This window comes from Leptonychotes weddellii, chromosome 5 (assembly GCF_054177405.1).
Source record: "Leptonychotes weddellii isolate Sample4059 chromosome 5, ASM5417740v2, whole genome shotgun sequence".
NCBI lineage: Eukaryota > Metazoa > Chordata > Mammalia > Carnivora > Phocidae > Leptonychotes > Leptonychotes weddellii.
In genome coordinates, this window is record NC_138373.1 from 102799905 (window position 1) to 102821149 (window position 21245).

At 42.3% G+C, this 21245-nt stretch overlaps 1 protein-coding gene across 4 annotated transcripts in view; it reads left to right on the top strand.

Moving 5' to 3' along the window:
* DIP2B (DIP2 acetate--CoA ligase B (putative)) overlaps positions 1 to 11766 on the top strand; it is a 190733-nt gene extending 178967 nt beyond the window's left edge. For all 4 annotated transcript variants that reach the window (XM_081821653.1, XM_081821655.1, XM_081821656.1 and 1 more), the window contains 4 exons: positions 1688 to 1762; positions 3418 to 3595; positions 5409 to 5532; positions 7634 to 11766. In XM_081821653.1, coding sequence (XP_081677779.1) covers positions 1688 to 1762; positions 3418 to 3595; positions 5409 to 5532; positions 7634 to 7886 — 630 coding nt within the window. In that variant the 3' untranslated portion in view covers positions 7887 to 11766. The remainder of the gene's footprint in view (positions 1 to 1687; positions 1763 to 3417; positions 3596 to 5408; positions 5533 to 7633) is intronic.
* Positions 11767 to 21245: the final 9479 nt, after the last annotated feature.

The window sequence follows — 21245 nt, forward strand, 5'->3', positions numbered from 1 at the left end:
CTCTCTCTCTCTCTCATTCTCGCTCTCTCAAATAAATAAATAAATCTTTAAAAAAAAAAAAAAGCTGAAAGAGAAACCAAAATGGGGAAGGGACTACAGATATATAGAGTGTGTGTTTATGGGGATAAGATATCTTAGATTAGAATGAGGCTTTACAATGTTCAAGAAGAGGGGTGCCTGAGTGGCTCAGTTGTTAAGCGTCTGCCTTCGGCTCAGGTCATGATCCCGGGGTCCTGGGATCGAGCCCCGCCTCGGGCTCCCTGCTCAGCGGGAAGCCTGCTTCTCCCTCTCCCACTCCCCCTGCTTGTGTTCCCTCTCTCGCTGTCTCTCTCTCTGTCAAATAAATTTTTAAAAATCTTTAAAAAATAAAATAAAATGTTCAAGAAGAGACACAGTTACTGTCTTAGTCCCGTTGGGCTGCTATCACAGAATGCCATAGACCGGTGGCTTATAAACAACAGAAGCTTACTTCTCACAGTTCTGGGGCCTGGAAAGTCCAAGATCATGGCACCAGCAGATTCTGGTGAAGAATTTTTGGTTCATAGATGGCCGTCCTATTGCTGTATTCTCACATGGTAGAAGGCCCCAGCTCCTAATACCATCATATCGGGGATTTAGGTAGATTACATACAACGTATGAATTTTGGAGAGACACAGCCTTAAGTCTGTAGCAGTTCTGAACATTTACTAAGGGTGATAGAACATCAGCATAAGCTAGCGAGTTTCTCATTCTTTTGAAGAGATAGCAGTGATGCCTCAGAATTCCTTCTAGTAATTCTGAAGGGCATAGGGGAAAACTATACAGAAAAAAGGGGATCCTACCTAACCTATCATGCAGTAGATCAAGTCCATGGGGCACTTACTCCAGTTCCTCTCTTCCATTTAAACTCTTTGAAGTGGAGTTGGGTTGATCGTCTTACCACGTTGTCAGATCTCCATCCACCTCAGCTCGTGGTTGGGCGCCTCGGAAGCTTTTAGTGCAGTGCCTGACCCAGACCAGTGAGAACGGTCTTTTCTCTTACTTCCTTGAGGTCTTAGATGTATGAGCCTAGATAATCGTTGTAGCTCTTCTCAGCTAACCTCAGACTCTAGAAACCCATGATGGAGAAGGAGGTTTAAGGGACAGAATATGGGTAAGCAGAGAAGCCGTGAGCCATTCTTACGGCCAGCACCTGTTCTTCCTTTTCTCTCCTGAGGGAGATCCCGAGCATGTGATGTCTTTCATGATCCCAGGGGTAGGACCCATTCTCCTGCAAAGCCGCCACCCTCCTCTCTTACTCTTCAAGTTCCTCTCACAAGCTCTTGCTGAAGACAGGAGCAGAACCTCTCACATGATCCCTCCCTGCTGCCCTTTCTGCTTTAAGGGGTTTTCCTGCCATCACTCCAGTGAACAGGATAGATCATGAGAAAGGGCAGTCACATTACAGATTCCTACTGTTATGGTTCTGGGCTGCAGTTCCTCATCCCTTTGAAGGGAAGGTAGACTGATTGGTTCCCTGGTTTATTTTTGAGGATGAACCTTATTATACCTTTGGTCTCCACTGAGGGCAATGCAGTGAGCACTACATCAGTGAGCTCCTGCCTTTGTGCACTCGCTCGCCTCACTAAAGGAGGGGTGGCGGGTGACTGCATTTCTGAGGGATCATTAGAGTTGATTGAGTCTTTGTGTTTTCCCTTTGATGCTCAGATTTTACCTGGAGTGAAAGTGGTTATTGTTAATCCCGAGACCAAAGGGCCTGTTGGAGACTCTCATCTTGGAGAGGTATGTATAATTTTTATCTTTATCTGAAAAGTTGGCAGTAAAGACTTTAGGGTTCACATTCGAGAAGTCGGTGAAACTGTGGATTTAGCTTTTCCCCCATTGTGAATTTTCATCTTTTTTTTAAAAGAGTTTTAATCTGGGCCTCCTGGGTGGCTCAGTCGTTAAGCATCTGCCTTCGGCTCAGGTCACGATCTCAGGGTCCTGGGATTGAGCCCTGCGTTGGGCTCCCTGCTCGGCGGGGAGCCTGCTTCTCCCTCTCTCTCTACCTGCCGCTCCCCCTGCTTGTGTGCACTCGCTCTGTCAAATAAATTTAAAACAAAACAAAAAAAAGAGTTTTAATCTTTCTGTAAGGCTCAAGATTAAAAAGAGGGAGATTGAGACCAGGATGGAGGGAAGATTTCAGCACCCAGACTAGAACTAGTCACACATTGGTCCACTGACATTCCCTTAGTTGAAAAGGAAAATGGGCAAATCCTACCTGTTTCCACCTATTAAGGGGTGGAACTGAAAGGAGCCACAAATACTAAATTTTTTTAATTCATAGAAATTTTATATTCTTATTCTAAAATGTGTCCATCTTTGTATTAGTATCAAGATTTTTTTTAAAAAAGATTTTTAAAAAGACTTGATTTTTCTGCCCTCAAATATTTGAGGAGCACTGATGTTTCACCCCGAAGTTTACTGGGAGCAGAGTTGTAGGTACAGGAGCCAAATGACCTGCGCTCTGCCACTTCCCAGCCTGTAACTATTGAGCGAGTTACTCACTTTCTCTGGGCCTCAGTTTTCTCATCCATAAATAATAATTGCACCCATCTAATTTCACCTAATGAAATTTTGCGACAGTTGGGGCCCCTGGGTGGCTCAGTCGTTAAGCGTCTGCCTTCGGCTCAGGTCATGATCCCGGGGTCCTGGGATCGAGCCCCTCATCGGGCTCCCTGCTCCGCGGGGAGCCTGCTTCTCCCCCTCCCACTCGCCCTGCTTGTGTTCCCTCTCTCGCTGTGTCTCTCTCTGTCAAATAAATAAAATCTTAAAAAAAAAAAAATTGTGCGACAGCTAACTACATTAATACCTGTGTGTGTAATGCACGTGGAACAGTGCCCGTCACGTAATGAGTTTGCAATAAATACTAGTGTTATTACCATTGTTAGCTACTGCTGTGCTGACAGTGCGAATTCAGATACCCCGTAGTGTTTTCCTGAGGGCTTTATACCTTAGCACAGAAGCACAGAAGTGATCCCTTGATGCATTTGCAGGGCTCTGGAAGGGGCTGAGGAATGAGCCAGGGAGGTGGTGTAGCGTCGTGGTTAAGAGCATGGGCTCTGCAGCTCCGCAGGCTTGGGTGTGAGTCCTAGTTTCTGCATCTTAGACGAGTTACTTAACTCCTTGTTTTTTCATCTGTAAAATGGGAATAACAATAGTACAGAACTGTATTGTCACATATGTCGGGATTGATGGGGATAAGGCCTATAAAGTACTTACCTCTCTGTTTAGCACATGGGAAACACTTGATAAATGTCAACTGCCTTTCTTGTTGTGTTATTGTTGTTACTATAACAATGAGAATTAAAAAATAATAATAATCCGTCCAAAGAGAATTGAATTGTTAGAGTTCTATGACCCTGCTGAAATTGACCGATGCCCTTTCCTTGTTGTAGATTTGGGTGAACAGTCCCCACACGGCCAGTGGCTATTACACCATCTATGACAGTGAGACTCTTCAAGCTGATCATTTCAACACTCGCCTCAGCTTTGGGGATGCCGCGCAGACACTCTGGGCGCGGACAGGATATCTTGGATTTGTCCGCCGGACTGAGCTCACAGCGGCCACTGGAGGTAGCTTCCTCACCAGCGCTTTCCCTTCAGCCTGCTTTGTTTTGCAGCCGGTAGCCCTGGCTCGCCTTCCTCAGCCGGCCTTTGCGTTGTCCCGTGTGTGTGTATTTAGTCATTCCCTGCTGTGATTCTTGGACCCATATATGAATTTATATTCATTTGAAGCAAGACTTTGCCCCACGAGGAGGAACTAGGATGCAGGCACCCCAGGTACCACGTCAGCATCTCTGAACTGTGGGTGAGCACGGCCGACAGTCCCGGAGACGTGCCCGATGCTGACAGTGCCCCTGGCTGACTCGAACCCCTGCACAGGCTCCTAGGACGGGTGTTTCATCTGTCTAACGGGTGTTAGATGTGAGACTGCTTGGCAAGGCTCTGGTGTGAGCAGTCCCCCCATTACCCTCTGCTCAGTTGACTGTCATGGCTTCACTGCTGCCTGCCTGCCTGCAACTTTTCTTCCTCCTGGCATTAATGGCCATGGTAAAATACCCAACAGTAGCTGTATCATCACTTCAAGAACAGATACAGGTAACTCACTGGACTTTAAAGGCCTGAATTAGAGCAAAGTCATTTCTCCTGAGCTCCTTGAGTCTGTTCCATAGTGACCAGCGCCCATAGTTTCTCCATGTTTCACGGGGAGGCAGGATAACATACTGGGGAAGAGGGAGGTATCCCTCACGAGGTGCCCTGGCTTTGAAGCCTACTTCTGCCATTTGCTTTGTGACCTTGAGCAATCACTGAGCCTCTCAGTTTCCTACCTGGACGGTGGGAATGATACTGTTTCCTGGCTTATGGAAATGATATGAGATTAACTGCCGTGTTTCTGTTGCGTTTGTTATTATAGTCTTTATGAGCTCTTCTTATATGGTGGGAATCTGCTAGACCTCCTCATTCTTCTCTCTCCAGCAGCTTCTAGCACTTTGTTTTGCTCAATTTTTCAGAAATTTACCCTTTCCTGAAAATATTGTATTCAGTAGACCTAGCAAAATCATCTCTTTCTTCAAAATGCAGTATTTATATAGACATAAACCACATACGTACCCTTACGTATACGGTGTGTGCATACAATTAAAACAAAAAAGATTTCTGCCATGTTCTAGCCGGATTACAAGCCTATTAATAACCAGGACTAATCTCTCCATATTCTGTAATCCTACTCCTTATATTTGGACTCCTTGCAGATGTCTAGGAACAACACATGCTCATTTCTTCTCCCTCTCAAACCCATTCTCCCTGCTCCACCCCTCCCCCAGCTGTCACCTGGCAAATTCCTATTTATCCATAAAAGCCTAGCCTGGTTTCGGCTTTTCTTTCCCTGAACCCTTGAACTGAGCACAGGGAGTGTCCTCTGCTCGCCTCACACACACCTCATGCGCACTCCTAGCACGGGGCTTACCGTGTCACGGTGGAACACCTGTTGTGTGTCTTTCTCTCCCACTAGACAGTAAGTGTCTTCAGAGCGGGAATCGTGTTTTGTCATCTTCCCAGCACTGGACACAGTTCCTGGGACATAGTAGTAATAATAATAATCATCATAGCTAATTCTTTTTTAGCACTTAAAATGTACCAGGCATCATGTTAACTCCCTCACCTGGATTATCTCATGTAATACTCACAGCAGCCATGTATTGTTCTCCCTGTCTCACAGAGGGGGAAGCAGGACTCGGAGACTTAAGTAATTGGCTCAAGGTTACACAGCTGGTGAGTGGTGGGGTCAAGTGACGTGGCAGGCAGTCTGACCTGGTGCTCTTCACTCCAATGTTGTATTGTGCTCATTATGTCTGATGAACCAGATTTCTCTTTTTCTTTCTGTCAGAGCGTCACGATGCATTATATGTGGTGGGAGCTCTGGACGAAACGCTAGAGCTGAGAGGATTACGATACCACCCGATCGATATCGAGACCTCAGTGTCCCGGATCCACAGGAGCATTGCTGAATGGTAAATGCCCCCGCACAGAATGGGTTTGCCGGCCCAGCTGTAGTGTAGTGTCAGTTAAAACTGATCTAAGTAGTCAGCCATCCCTACTAGATACCCGCTACAGACCTAGAACTCCTAGGAGAGTAAGAGAGTAAATGGACTGATTCTTTCTTGTCGTGATGTGCCGTCTGCTGCGGCAGATGAGGTCGTGGAGACACTGAGACAGGCTCTGTGGAACCACCAGGGAGTCGAGTACTGATAGATTCTTACCGTTGGAAGAGATCTGATCATCTGTCTCTAGAAAGTCAGTGTAATATGGTGGAAAGAACCATGACTTGAAGTCAAAAGACCCAACTTGAAGGCCCAGCTCTCCCACATTAGGCAGCTTTTCTCATGTAAAATACTTTCTCTGCTATTTCCTAATTATGGGGAGGATCAAATGGGAATGTGCTTCGCAAACTGTCAAATGGTAAGCAGATGAAAAAGGTCATTATGACCTCATCCAACTTCCCTCTCAATGTAGGAATTCCCTCCACATTATCCCTGATAAAGAAACATCCAGCCTCACACTGACTAAAAATTCCTTAAAATTAAAACTCGATAGTTTTTACCTAGTGGCTTTCATGCTGGATTCTTGACAATACAGAATCCACCCAGTTTTTTTTTCTACATTTTTAATGCAGTATGTCCTTCCTTGGTGGTGGTTTTTTTTTTTTGTTTGTTTTTAAAGATTTTATTTATTTATTTGACAGAGAGAGAGATAGCGAGAGCAGGAACACAAGCAAGGGGAGTGGGAGAGCGAGAAGCAGGCTTCCTGCCGAGCAGGGAGCCCGATGTGGGACTCGATCCCAGGACCCTGGGATCATGACCTGAGCCGAAGGCAGACGCTTAACGACTGAGCCACCCAGGCGCCCTTTCTTTTGTTTTTTTAACCCATGCTAAATAGCCGCAATTCTTTCTGTGGCTGCTCATGCTTTCTAGATGCTCCTTTGTCAGCATCTTTTTTTTTTTTTAAAGATTTTATTTATTTATTCGACAGAGAGCATGAGAGAGTACAAGCAGGGGGGAGTAGTAGAGGGAGAGAGAGAAGCAGGCTTCCCGCTGAGCAGGGAGCCTGACGCAGGGCTCAATCCCAGGACCCTGAGTTCATGACCTGAGCCAAAGACAGACACTTAACCATCTGAGCCACCCAGGCGCCCCTTGTCAGCATCTTCATCTCACTTTGGTCAGAGTCTCTCCCCAGACCCGAGCAATGCCCATGAATTATAAGAACAATACAGAGAAGTCAGGTGCCATGGTTACCCTCTAGTTTTAGACCTTTGACTTTTGTTTTTTTTTTTTTTAGACCTTTGACTTTTTATGCAACCAAGTATTGTGTACATTTTTTTTTTTAATGATTGGAATCTGTTTTTTAAAGCTATTTAACATTTCATATCACAGGTCAGGTCATACCTTCTAACCCAGCAGTCCCACTCCATGTAAGGCAACTTTCTACCTTATGTCACTTTTATGGCCCGATGGGAGAGACACCTGTATGGGGCACTAAGCACAGATGAGAGGTCCACTCCCTTCCTGTTGGGCCTCAGAATATTATCTTTGTCAAAGCTCTTCAGTTGTAAATAACAGAAACTCTCTTCAAAAAAAACTTCAGCAAAAGAGAGAGTTAATGAAAAGAATACCTGGCTACCTGAGAGGTTCCTAAGAGTCTCTCTGGATCTCAAGAAAGGTAGAAGTAAGGGATGGGAAGGCCATCAGGAACCACTGTCCTCTCACTTTCTAGAGCCATAGAGGCATCCACTTCATTCTTTCACTCGTCCCGGAAGAGCCATTCTCTGTGCTGCTCTGGACACCCAGCTACCCCAAAACTTTCACATGTGCTTAGTTCACATGACCAGCTAACAACTTTCAAACCCATTGCCAAACCCCCGAGAGACTGTAGATGGCTCAGCTAATCAGCTGCAATCACAGGGGCAAGGTCATGGCAGGCATGGCTGCTAGCCTTCTGCTTGGATCCGAGAGAGAAGACAGTTGTCAGGGAAATTGGGATAAGTCTTGAGCAGATCCTATGAAAGATGCCTGGTAAATGTAATGACATGTTAACTGAATGTCATTGAAATTTCAGTGCCGTGTTCACATGGACCAACTTGCTTGTGGTGGTTGTGGAACTATGTGGCTCTGAACAGGAAGCCCTAGATCTGGTTCCTTTAGTGACAAACGTGGTCCTGGAAGAGCATTACCTCATCGTTGGCGTCGTGGTGGTGGTGGACCCAGGTGTTATCCCCATCAACTCCAGAGGAGAGAAGCAGAGGATGCACCTCCGTGACAGCTTCCTGGCGGACCAGTTAGACCCCATCTATGTGGCTTATAACATGTAACCAGCCTTGTGGGGATCACAGGGGGGCCATCCTGAAAAACCACAAGGACCAAAGACCAGTGACTAGGAGCAAGCTTTCATATGATGTGAAATAAGCTGAGATGGTTACATTATATCCTTCATCTCATCCTGTGGGATTCTGCAATCACAGGACACACAGGAAAGGGGAATCGTATGGTAGCAAATGAAAAAAATGTTAACAGTCCATTAGTCATGAGCTTTGACATAGCGTGAGCAGCACGTTACTAAAGCGATTCCATGCATGTTGCATTTTTTTCATCTGTTGTATATACTTGTATTTTTATCTAATGCTGTTTTAGAATTTTGTAAGGGAGTTTAATGAATTCACATGAAGGGGGTAGTCGGGAGTTCTCCAGTTCCCCGCTCTGTACTGTATTCTGCCGTTTTACCATAGCTGGACTTTCTGCAGGTTTGTTGACGTGGAACTGCTCAGCTTATTTTCTGCTGACCCATAATAAGCAAATCAAATAACCCACTGAATAGGAGAGTTACTTTATATATATATAATTCTTGAGAGTAAAACATTTTGACCAGTGTTTTAAACGTGTAAATAAGAATACACACAATTCAGCTAAACAATTGAAGAATTGGCGTGTGTAGTCATGACAACTAAAGTAGAAGCATTTCTACTTGGTGAGAATTTCAATATTCTCTTAATGCAGTGTAATTGAATAGGTAACTAAAAAGTGCAAATTGTTTGCAGGTTTCGCTGCACATTGTACTATGTCTCTGTTGGCTGATGTATTTTATAAACGAAAGCTGCCTCTGTTTTTCAAGCTTGCATTCCCAGAATCAGCTTAAGCTTTTAAGAATTCAACCTGTTTCTACAAGCTGAAAAATCTCGGTTTAAAAATCAAACTGTTATGAAAAGGCTAAGCTTCATTAGATCCCACCCTATCCTAAGAAACCACAAGAACTCACTCCGGCCCCCGGTGTTGAAACTGTGTTTCAGATTTAGAGTGACTACGTAAGATTTTAGGATTTCCTCTTTTTCCAGGCCTATTGTCAACTTCGTCTCCAGTTTATCCATATAGCTTCTCTTCGGAAAACTGAAGAGTGTCCTCTGTTCTTCCAGTTCATGAGGGCAGGGATTTTAGGAACAAGAATGACAGGCTGGGAAGGCAGTGGGATCAGCAGTCACGGGAAACCATAAAGGTGACATAACTACAGATCTCAAAACTGACCGATTTGGGTTGCCAAAATAGTGAGGCTTATGCTGAAATAGGGGAAGTCTGATGTATGCAAGAAACTCTTTTGAAATAACTGTGGTGCCCAGGCCAAGTGGACTGAGCGTGGGACTGAGTTTGGCCTCTGGCTCGGTTTCCTTTCTTTGGTCTGATACTTCATGTATTTGAATATAGTTGAATTTTATTATTTTTTTCTTACAGAAATATTTTTAAAAATTAAAAAAAAAAAGAAAAGCTCCAAGTGAACAGAGTTAACTTGTTATATCAGAATGGACCCACTCTGGTCTATTGTGTAAATATTTATTTAGACTATTTTAATAATACATATTATTTACCCCACTGTAACATCATGTAAACTAAATATGTTTTTAAACAATTTTTAAGACTTGTAATTACCCTGAAAATAAGGTTTATAATGCAAAGCCCAGACCCTTCGTCACTCTCGGGGGCTGCCCTTCAGTCTTGTGGCTCCAAGCCACTTTCTTGCCTCCCTTTTACATAAGTCTCTTTTCCTCCCAGTTTTTTCTCTGCTGAGGGCAGACCTCAAGACATTTTCCAGTTCCAGATCTCTTTTTTGACATTTTGGATGAAATTAATTTACACATGATGGAAGAGGTTCTAAGATGTACAGAAAAAAAGTACTTACATTGGGGCAGGAAATCCCAGTGACTAGCTATGGTTCAGTTTGCAGAAAGAACAGCCTGCTTATTTGGAAAGTAATTTTCTTACAATAGTTTTTAATGATTCACTAAACAAAGCAAGGGATCCTGAGGATTAAATAGTTCTATCTCCATAATCCACGAGTTCTAAGAAAAAAATATAGGCAGAGTCTTATCCTATGGGTTGCTTTGAAAATTCTTACTGCACAAGTTAGGGTGTCTGGTAGAAACATAATGTGAGCCACATCGGTCATCTTAAATTTTCTAGTAACCACATTTGCACAAGTAAAAAGAAACCAGTGAAATTGACTTTAATATCTTTTATTTAACCCAGTATATCAAAAATACTATAATTTCCATGTGGAATCAATATGAAAAGGGATTGAGATACTTTCTTTTCTTTTTTTCATATTAAGTCTTTGAAACCCAGTGTGTATTAAGCACATTTCAGTTCGGACTACCCATACTTCAAGTTTTCAGATAGCCACGTATGGCTAGTAGCTACAGTATTGGGCAGAGGTGATGTGTACTCATTCTTTCAAATAAGATACTCCAGTAATCTCAGAGTATGGTCAACTCCCAGTTACTTAGGGTCTGATTATCTGGGTTTGTAGTTCCTCAGGCCTTTGATTTATCTTTAGTTTTTGCTTTCTACCTTGTGGCTGCTTTACTGATCTTTTGCATATTCCCCAAAGCCAGAATATGCTAGTGGAGGAAAGAAAGCTGAGCTATGTCTTCGGGACCTTCTCAGTAACTGTGGTAAAGGATCCTCTGGAAGGGGAAGAGAGTCCAGTCGTTAGCCTGTGGGTGTTTGAGGGGTCATCTATAGTTTTAATGCCTAGTCTGGTACAGACTTGGATAAGAAAACTTCCTCCTGATGACACAGTGCTCTTGCCCTTTCCACATTAAGTAGAACCTTTGTGGTAGAATGGACTCTTAGGACAGACCCAAAAGGCCATTACCGATAGAAACAGCCTAGCCAAAACTCTGGAACACATTCTGTCTGGGTTTTTATTTTATGCCTGTGAAAAAGACAATGAGATTAATAGCAAGCCCCCATTTCAGTTAAGAGAAATCCATTCATCTAACAGCTTTTGAACCTCTTTCTGCCTCTCAGCAGAAGTAATTGAGGTAGATCAGGAAGGGGCTGCCTCAGGAAAATTCCTAAGCCCAAGGGATTCTTAGAGCTGCACAAGTGTCATCTCCTGCATCAGTGAGACCCTGGGAATGACCGGCATGCTAACGGGCATGGGTGTGAATCCACAGCCTTTATTTACTTGCTGCCTCAGAAAGGGGGCCCGGTCCAGACCATCGCCACCATCAAGCCCTTTCCTCACGAAGTTGTGCTGCCTCGGGCTGTTTAGGGACCATTGCCTGTCTGTTGGTAATATAAGTGTGTCTCCTTTCTTTAGTCCCTGGGCAGTGCTTGCTTAATGCTTTTGTTGAATCAACAAAGGGCCTGAGGCCTTAGGTTTTTTTGTTAAGGTCTCCGCCCCAGGCATGGTGCTCAATATCTTGGCCAAATAAATTACTTTCTTTGAATATCCAGCAATCTTTTAGACTAAAGCAATGAGGAGTTATCACCTCACCCTCAAACTCCAACATAACCTATGCCTTAGTGTTGTTTTTGTTGTCTGCTTTGATGTAAAAGCAAGAGTATTTGGAGCAAGAAGCTGCAGTACTCCAAATACACAATAGGCCTTTTCTTTATCATTCATAAAACATTTCTGGTCTAGGTATGTGTAGATGGGCCATGTTATTTGTCCACAGGAAGAGTGTGTAAAGATATAAGAATAATTTTTTAGTCCTAAATGATGTTTTGTTTACTTTCTGTCAAGATATTTACCAGTGTCAAATTCAAACTATAGTACTGTGTAATTATGTATAAAGTTTTTTTATTTATTTGAAATTAGACTAGATATACATTTTTAAATTTAACATCTGGCTGGACAGTGTTCTATTAACTCATTGAATGTGTTTCCTTTGTCTTGTGTTAATAAATATTGATGCCTGATTGTGTTTAATGCTTCACACATTGGGAAGATTGATAAATTGGAACTGATAAATTTTAAATTTAACCTCAGATGGTAAGACCTAAAGATAGCTAGAGTGGTCTAAGGAAAATGAACACAGAGATCCAAAGTTACAGTAAATCAGTGCTGTAACAGGAAGACAAATCAAGGAACACAAGAGGGTCATTTTGAAAACTAAGAAGCCTTTGTCAGGAACAATTAAAGTTTAGGTTTCCTCCTACCCACGTGGCATGTGGTAGTTTTAAACTATGGATCATAAAATTTTTTTTTTTTTTTCTAATCTGTGGTTGGACTGGATTTCAGCCTTCACTAAAGTGATGTCATTTGTTCTTCATGTCTTGGTTTCAATTTAACGTGAGCCCATCAAATTGTGCGTGTTCTCCAACACTAAAACTGGTCCTTGAACTATTACTGTCCAACCTATTTAGGCAGCTGAGAACAATTTTTCACCTAACATACATTTATTGAATGTCTATCCATTAGGCCCAAGACACTGCAACAGAACCGAAGCTAAAGAGAGAAAATTAAGTCACTGCTTTCAAGGAGATCCAGGAAAACAGTACAATATATTAAGGGTTATGAGAAAGGGTGGACAGTGGCAGCAGGTAGGACAGGCACCCAATCCAATGATGAGGGGGAATAATGAGGACTACTTGCTGGAAGAGGTGACATCGGAACTGAGTTTTGTTTTTAAAGATTTTATTTATTTGAGAGCACGAGCCAGGGAGGGACAGAGGGAGAGGGAGAAGCAGACTCCCTGCTGAGCAGGGAGCCCGACGCGGAACTCGATCCCAGAACCCTGGGATCATGACCTGAGCTGAAGGCAGACACTTAACTGACTGAGCCACCCAGGCGCTCCTGAACTGAGTTTTGAAGGATGAGACAGCCAGATAAAGCAACAAGTAGAAAGGCAGAGTTGGATTTTCTGTGAACTACCATTCGTTATTAGGATGGAGGGTTTGAAGGGAGAAAAGTTAAAAGCTAGTTATCTATGGAGGCTTGATCCAAGCACAGATCACCAAGGGCTTTGTGTATCTTGCTAGGAATTTTGGACTTTCATCCAGAGGACTAAAGAGAGCCAATGAGAGGTTTAGAGCAAGGGAATGACATACTCAAATTTGCAACCTAGGAAATTATGCTGGTGGTATAGGACATGGATTGGTGTCGGCAGGGAAAGTGATAAAAGCCAAGGCAGGGAGACTGGTTGGGAGGCCTTTGCAGAAACTGCAGGGATAGAGCAAGGACACTTCAGCCAAGACGGTGACGGGATGGAGACGAGGCAGTGCATGCAAACTTGGGAGGTGGTGAGATTTCAATGACTGGATATTCAGGCTAAGGAAGGAGGAATCCAAAATAACTCCTTGGGGAGTTAGGTAGATGTGGGGTCATTTACCAAGGTAGGGAACAAAAGAAAAGGAACAGATGTGGGAAAAAAGATGGTATGTTCCATTTTGGTCATGTTCATTTGAGATGCAATGGCACATGCAAGTGAGGAAGTTCAGCAGGCAGCTGAATATTTAGGTCTCTGCCTCAAGAGAGCTCTGGCCATGAACTAGATATTTGGGAGACATCCTTTTAAAAGGGTAGTTGAGAGGCACCTGGGTGGCTCAGTTGGTTAAGCAACTGCCTTCGGCCCAGCTCATGATCCCGGAGTCCCGGGATCAAGTCCCGCATCAGGCTCCCTGCTCAGCGGGGGGTCTGCTTCTCCCTCTGCCCCTCCCCCCTCTCGTGCTCTCTCTCATTCTCTCTCTCTCAAATAAATTTAAAAATCTTAAAAAACAAAAAAAGTGGTAGTTGAACCCGGGAAGTGGATGACATTGCCAAGGAAGATCCTGTAGAGTGAGAAAAGGATCAATAAGGGAGCTGTGGGAAACAACAGCATACGAAGACTGGTGGAGGAAGGAGAGGGAGTGCCTGGAGAGGTAGGGGCAAAACCAGAAAAGAACATGGGCAAAGAAATCATAGGAAGAGTTTTAAAGAGGGAGTGGTCAGCCATGCCAAAGGCTATAGTGAAGCTGAGTATAACGGATTGGCCAGCCTCTGCTGCATCTGGCAATGGGGTAGTCACTGGTGACTGGTCAGGGTGGTTTCATTTGCAGCTCTGGGGGCAGAAGCCAGAAAACTGGTTCAAGAGAGGAGTGATGGGAAAGGTGACTGAACAGACTGAATAGCTACTCTTTTCCAGAAGTTTCTACACACAAAAAAAGAGGTGGTACAGTAGTTAAATGAGGGATGTAGAATCAAGGGAGGATGTTTTTAAAAGGATGGAAGAAATAAAATATTCCTGTGTCAGAAGAAAGAGCCAGTAGAAAGGGAAAACATCCAAATACAGCAGTGAGGGATAACTGACCAAAAAAGATCATTGAGGAAGTCGGAGGGGCAGAGATTCAGAGAACAGATAGAAGGATTAGCTTTTGAGAGGAGGAAGCACTTTTTTCTCAATAAAACTGGGTAGAGGCAAGATCCTCTAGGAGGAAGTTGATACAGGTCACCTGATGACCTCATTCACTTCTCTGAACCTCTGTTCTCAGGAAGATGAACACTCATTTCTGAGATAATTTCTATAAATAAATATCCTGACAAAATAAGACCTGGAACTTGCAAATAATGGGAATTCCTAAGAAGCAGATATAAGGGAAACTTATATTAAATGCATTTATTAAAAAAAACTAAAAATAAGTTGTATTCAACTAAGCAAAGGTAAAGACCCTCTAAGAAAGTAGAAGAAAGAAAATAAGGAGGGAAACAAATTAATAAATAGAAAACAAAGAAAATAGAAAAGGTTCAACAAAGCCAGAAGCTAGTTTCTTAAAAAATAACCCAATAAAATCTCTAGTAAAATTCATGTGTGCTTGGACACCCACACACCTAGTAGGAAACACAAAGAATATAACTACAGCTATGGTATTTTTTTTAATCTTAGGGGATTATTGTCATTTTGCAGTAAACTTGAATTTTAAATGAAATGGATAACTTTCTATATACTATGCAATTTGAAAAGTCAAGAAAGAGAAAATGTGAATTTGACCAAACCCACAAGGAAGACAATTCCAGTTTCACCTATAAAAGAAAAAGCCATCCAACTCCTCTTGATACCAAAATCAGACTAAGGCAGTTTTGGGTTTGTTTGTTTGTTTTTAAAGATTTTATTTATTTATTTGACAGAGAGAGACACGGCAAGAGAAGGAACACAAGCAGGGGGAGTGAAAGAGGGAGAAGCAAGCTTCCGCTGGGCAGGGAGCCTGATGCGGGGCTCAATCCCAGGACCCAGGTATCATGACCTGAGCCGAAGGCAGTCACTTAACCGATTGAGCCACCCAGGCGTCCCTTGGACAGTTTTTATTTTTTTTAAGATTTTATTTATTTATTTGAGAGAGAGAACAAGCGGGGGGAGGAGCAGAGGGAGAAGCAGGCTTCCCGCTGAGCAGGGAGCCCGATGCGGGGCTCAATCCCAGAACCCCGGGAATCATGACCTGAGCCGAAGGCAGACACTTAATGACTGAGCCACCCAGGTGCCCCCCTAGGGCAGTTTTTATTTATTTTATTTATTTATTTTTTTAAAGATTTTATTTATTTGCGAGAGAGAGAATGAGAGACAGAGAACATGAGAGGGAGGAGGGTCAGAGGGAGAAGCAGACTCCCCGCTGAGAAGGGAGCCTGATGTGGGACTCGATCCCGGGACTCCAGGATCATGACCTGAGCCGAAGGCAGTCGCCTAACCAACTGAGCCACCCAGGCGCCCCCTAGGGCAGTTTTTAAATAAAGCAATCTCACTTGTGAAAAGATGCAAATTATAAATAACACCTAGCTGTTTCAGTTACTGTGTAATACACCCCCCCGATGTAGTGGCATAAACAAAGCCATACAAACACATCCTGTGCATCATGAAATGGACAAAGCACAGCAGGAATGACATCTCCAAGATGTCTGGCCTTGGCTGCAAAAACTCCATTGTGTGGGGTGATTTGAACAGCCTGGGGCTGGAATCATCTGGACATCTTTACTCGCACCTCTGAAGCCCAGACTTAGATAACAAAGACTAGGCTCAGCTGGGACTATTGACCAAAGCACTTCAATGTAGCCTTTCCTCATAGCTTGGGCTTCTTGGAACATGCAGCCAGGTTCTCAAAAGAAACATCAGGAGAAAGAGCATGTTAGGCTGTAAACTTCTCATCTTGGAAGTCATACACCACTTCGGTTGCATTCCACTGCTCAGCCCAGATTTCAAGGGAGATGACACTGTGTCTTGAGAGAGAGGCAAAGTCAGATTGTGAAAGAGCATATGGGATGGGAGAGACTTTGGTGGATATATGTGGAGATACTGTACTGGAAAGTACAATCTTCCACACTAGCAAAGCAAACCCAGTAATGTGTAAGAAATAACAGATGAGGTTCAAAGAGGGTCAGACCAAGGATAGTTCAGTATTAGAAAAATCTATATAAGGAATTTTATCAACAGCTTGAAGGTCAAAACCATATAGTCATCTCAATAGATTCAGGAAAGACAAGATAAACCTCAACACTGACTAATAAAAAAATTCAACAAGCAAGGAACAGAAAGACTTCTTGAACTGATAGAACATCTATCAAAAGCCTACAGTAAAAAAAACAACAACAACAACTTAACAATGACACTTGGGAAGCACTACCATGAAAGTCAAAACAATGATGAGGATGCTCATTTTCTATTCAGCATTACACTTGAGATTATAGCTAGCACATTAGGGAGAAAGAAATGAGGTATATGAATGGGATACAAAGGAACAAAAACATTTGGTGATGATATGCTAGTCTATGTAGAAAATACAAGAGAATCTACAAATGTATAAACAAATAGGCATTTATTAGATTGCTGAATACACAATAAACATAAAAATAGCATGAGCCTCTAGTGTCTGATAATGATGGAATAACCTGGTCAGATTAATCCTCCCAGAGATAGAATTTTTAAAATTTGAACTATATATATATATATATATATATATATAACACACACACACACACACACACATATATATATATATTTTTTTTTTTTTTTTTTTTACTTATTTGAAGGCACTGGAAAATGACTCACAGAAGACAGAAACTGGAGGGTAACTACTTTTGAAAGATGAAATGCAATAGGTGACATTTGTGTGTGATTTTGTGTGTGTGTGTGTGTGTGTGTCTGAGGACATCGTCATAATTTCAAGCAGCTTCAGTGATAACCACTGCCTACTGGCTTAAGGTATAAAAAGATAGAGTTCCATGTTGGCAGGGAAGCCAGAGAGTAGTTAGGTGGGAAATCTATGAAGGGAGAGAGCCCCAGAAGGTGTAAATCCTCAAATCTGCATATAGAATGTGTCAAAATCTTTGGCTGGTGGCTAAACTAAATTACATGGAGGAAAACCTATAGTTGCTGGTGGGGGGTGGGAGGGAAGCAGCTGGAAACTGAAAGAGTTGAGCAGAAATTTCAGCCATTGTCCATGACAGAGGAAAAAGATTTCAAATTAAGTCCTCTCAAATTAACTGCCTTCTGAAATAAAAAATCACTCTGTAAAGCAATATAATTTATTCTAGTAATAACACTACTAGAAATGTGAAGAAACAGAAAAATATGATCTTTACTCAGGGAAAAGGAAATCAGTCAATAGATACCAAAATACTCAAATGTGCAATAGCAGTCAAGAGCCTCAAATCAGCTATACATATATACTGAGACTTAAAGGGAAATGTACACACAAATGGATGATAAAGAATTCCTAGATAAGGAATCTAGCAGAGAAACAGAAACTATAAAGAAAGAATGGGCATTCCAGAGCTGGAAAGTATAATAATTGAGATGAATAATTCAAGGACTTAATGAGCTGAACAGCAGACTAAAGATAGCATAATAAAGAAAAGCAAACTTGAAGATAGATGGATTACCTAATCTGAAGAACAGAGGAAAAAAAGGTTGGAGGAAAAAATAAAGCCTCAGAGTCCTGTGGGAAAATATCAAGTGATCTAACATATCTGCAATTGCAGTTCCACAAAGATGAGAGGGAGAATGGGACATAAAAAATACTTGCAGAAATACTGGCAAAAGGTCCCCAAATTTGGGAAGACATAAGTGTATAGACTGAGGAAGCTCAAGAAACTCCAAGCAGTATGAAGAAAACCACATGTGGGGGCACCTGGGTGGCTCACTTGGTTACGCATCCAACTCTTCATTTCGGCTCAGGTCACGATCTCAGGGTCGTGAGATTGAGCCCCACATCGGGCTCCATGATCAGCATGGAGTCTGCTTGTCCCTCTCCCTCTGCTCCCCCCGCCTCAAATAAATAAAATCTTTAAAAATAAAAAAAATGTAAAATTAAAAAAAAAAAGAAAGAAAACCACATGTAGGCATGATCATGGGCAAACTGCTAAACTCCAGTAAAGCAAAAGTCTTCAAAGAAGCCAGGTAAAAGTAACACATTACATATAGGAGAAAAATGGCATAAATGATAACCAATTTTTCATTAGAAATAACGGAAGCCAGAAGAACACAGAACAATATATTTAGAGTGCTGGGAGGGAAAAAACAAGAACAACTGTCACCTCAGAGTTCTGTATCCAGTGAAAGTCTTCAAAGATGAAGGTGACTCAATCTGATAAAGACCATCGATGAAAAACTCACCGCTTACACAATACTTAATAGTAAAAACTGAATGCTTTCTCTCTAAGGTTGGGAACAGTGGAAGAAAGTCTGTTCTCCCCACTTTCATTCCGCATTGTACTGGAGGTTCTATTGAGAGCACTTAGAGGAGAAAAGGCATCCAGATTGGGTAGGAAGAATTAAAGTTATCTCTAGTCACAGATGAAATGACTTGTACATACAAAATCCTACACACACACAAACTGTTAAACAAGTTCAACAAGGTGGCAGAATACAAGAGCAATACAAAAATATCTATTTTATTTCTATTTTCTAACAATGAACATTCCAAAAATAAAATTTAAAAACCAGTTCTATTTAACATAGCATAAAAAGGAATAAAATACTTAATAAATTTAACCAAAGTGCCAACTTACATACTGAAAACTACAAAATCATTGAAAGAAACTAAAGAAGATCTACAACGGAAAGTCAAGGTGCCGAGGTAGCTCAGTCGGTTAAGCGTCTGCCTTTGGCTCAGGTCATGATCCTGGGGATCGAGTCCCACATCGGGCTCCCTGCTCTGCAGGGAGTCTGCTTCTCCCTCTGCCCCTCCTCCCACTTGTTCTCTCAGTATCTCTCTCTCTCTCTCAAATAAAATAAAATCTTTAAAATGGAAAGTCATCCCCATGTTCAAGGATTGGAAAATTTAATATTGTTAGGATGGCAATACCCTCCAAATTGATCTACAGATTCAATACAATCTCTCTTAAAATCCCAGATGCCTCTTTGGCAGAAGTGGATAAGCTGATCCTAAAATGCACATGGAAATGCAAGGGATTCATAAAAGTCAAAACAGTCTTGAAAAAGAACAAAGTTGGAGTACTCACACTTCCATATTTCAAAACCTACTACAAAGCTACGGTACTGGCATAAGGAGAGACCTATCAATCAATGGGATAGAACTGAAAGCCCAGAAATGGAGAAACCTCTGAAACTGCTCCCAAATCAGCCAAATAATCAATAACGATAATAATATTGCATCTCGGGGGGGGGGGGAATGGGGAGATTAGTGCCACCTGTAAGGATGTCAGGATTCAGAGGTAATTGTCCCTGTTTAAGCTCTATTTAATACACCAGTCTGGTTCTACGCAAACTCATGGATCCCGGAAGATTGCAGTATACGAGTACAAGCTTAACCAACTAGTAGCCTCAATTGTAGCCATTGTATCTGATCTGGTATCTTTGCTAGATCGGATTAATATGGTCTCAGGTACATGGTATGGTATGGAGCCACTGACTTGACAAATGGGTCCTTTTCTATTCCAGTCTGTTCTCCTCACTAGATAAAAAAATTTGTAACTATGTGCAGTGATGGATGTTAACTATTGCAACTTACTGTGGGGATCATTTTGTAATACATAATATATCAAATCATGTTGTACATTTGAAACATATAATTTTATATGTCAATTATATATCAATTTTTAAGTTTTTTTAAGAAGAGAATCAGAAGTATTTCACATTCACATAGAAGGGATAAGAATATACATTTCTTGTCCCAGAGTACGTTACATGACATCACTCTGATGAGACAGATGGAACAAGAAGTAGTTAGTACACCGAAGGTCTTGGTAAGCTGCATGCAATCCAGAGGATGGGAAATCAACTCTGAAGAGTCAGAGGTCTAGCAGTCAGGAGCTTTGCTGACATATCTCCTGACATAAAAAAACAAATTACTGAGGCACCTGGCTGGCTCAGTAAATAGAGCATGCGATTCTTGATCTCTGGGTCATAAGTTCAAGCCCCACATTAGGCATAGCTTACTTAAACAACAACAACAACAACAACAAGTTAATGCATCTTACATGCTCTTTCTCCAAGAAGGAAACACAGTCCTTAGTAGGCCTCTTCAGGTTGTGAAGACAACACATTCTATCCCTGGTTATACTGCTCTGCACAATATACCAGGGGACGACTTTAAGTAAGTTTTGGAGCCATATGATATGGCAGACCCATGGTGGTGGAGGTGAAGTTTATGGCAAGATCCAGTGGAAGAATCACAATGCAAACTATTAAAATCCTGGAGTAAGAACATGCGAGTTGTAGCAGAGAATTATATGCCGTTTGAAAGGCAGCTTCTCATGGGCCACTGGGCCACAATGGAGATGGAAAGGTTGACCACGGGACACCAAGTGACCATGCATCTGGAACTTTCCATCACTGGCTGGATTGTGTCAGAAACACCAAGTCATAAAGTCAGATGGGCCCAGTACCAATCCATCATAAGATGGAAATGTTACACCTGGGATCAAGCCTAAGCAGGATCAGAGGACACAAGCAATCTGCATGAGCAGGGTCCCCAGAACCCCATGTTACACACTACATTGCACCAGTGTTCTTCACTCAGCTCATACCTATGGCTGTAATGGAGCATGGGGGAAGAGTCCTGTGAAGCTGGTGGGAAAAGCCCAAGTTTGGTATATGGATGGGTTATGGTTTGGGTCTATGAGTGGGTTATGGCCATTCTGTTTCAAGGGAAATCTTCCCAACAGGCAGATATTAAAATGATCACCCGTTCTGTGTAAGAAGTAGCTCAAAGTGAGAATATAAATGGATTCATGGGCAGTGGCAAATGGCCTAACCAGTTGGTCAGTGTCTTGAAAGGAAAAAGACTGGAAGACTGGATACAACAAGGTCTGGAGTAGAGGTCTATGGATAGATACAGGGGAGGGAGAACAAAGTATGAAGATCTTTGCTTCACATGTCAATGCCACTCACTATAAAGCATCCACCATGAGAGAGACACTGAACATCCATATAAACAAAATGACTCGGGGTGCCTGGGTGGCTCAGATGGTT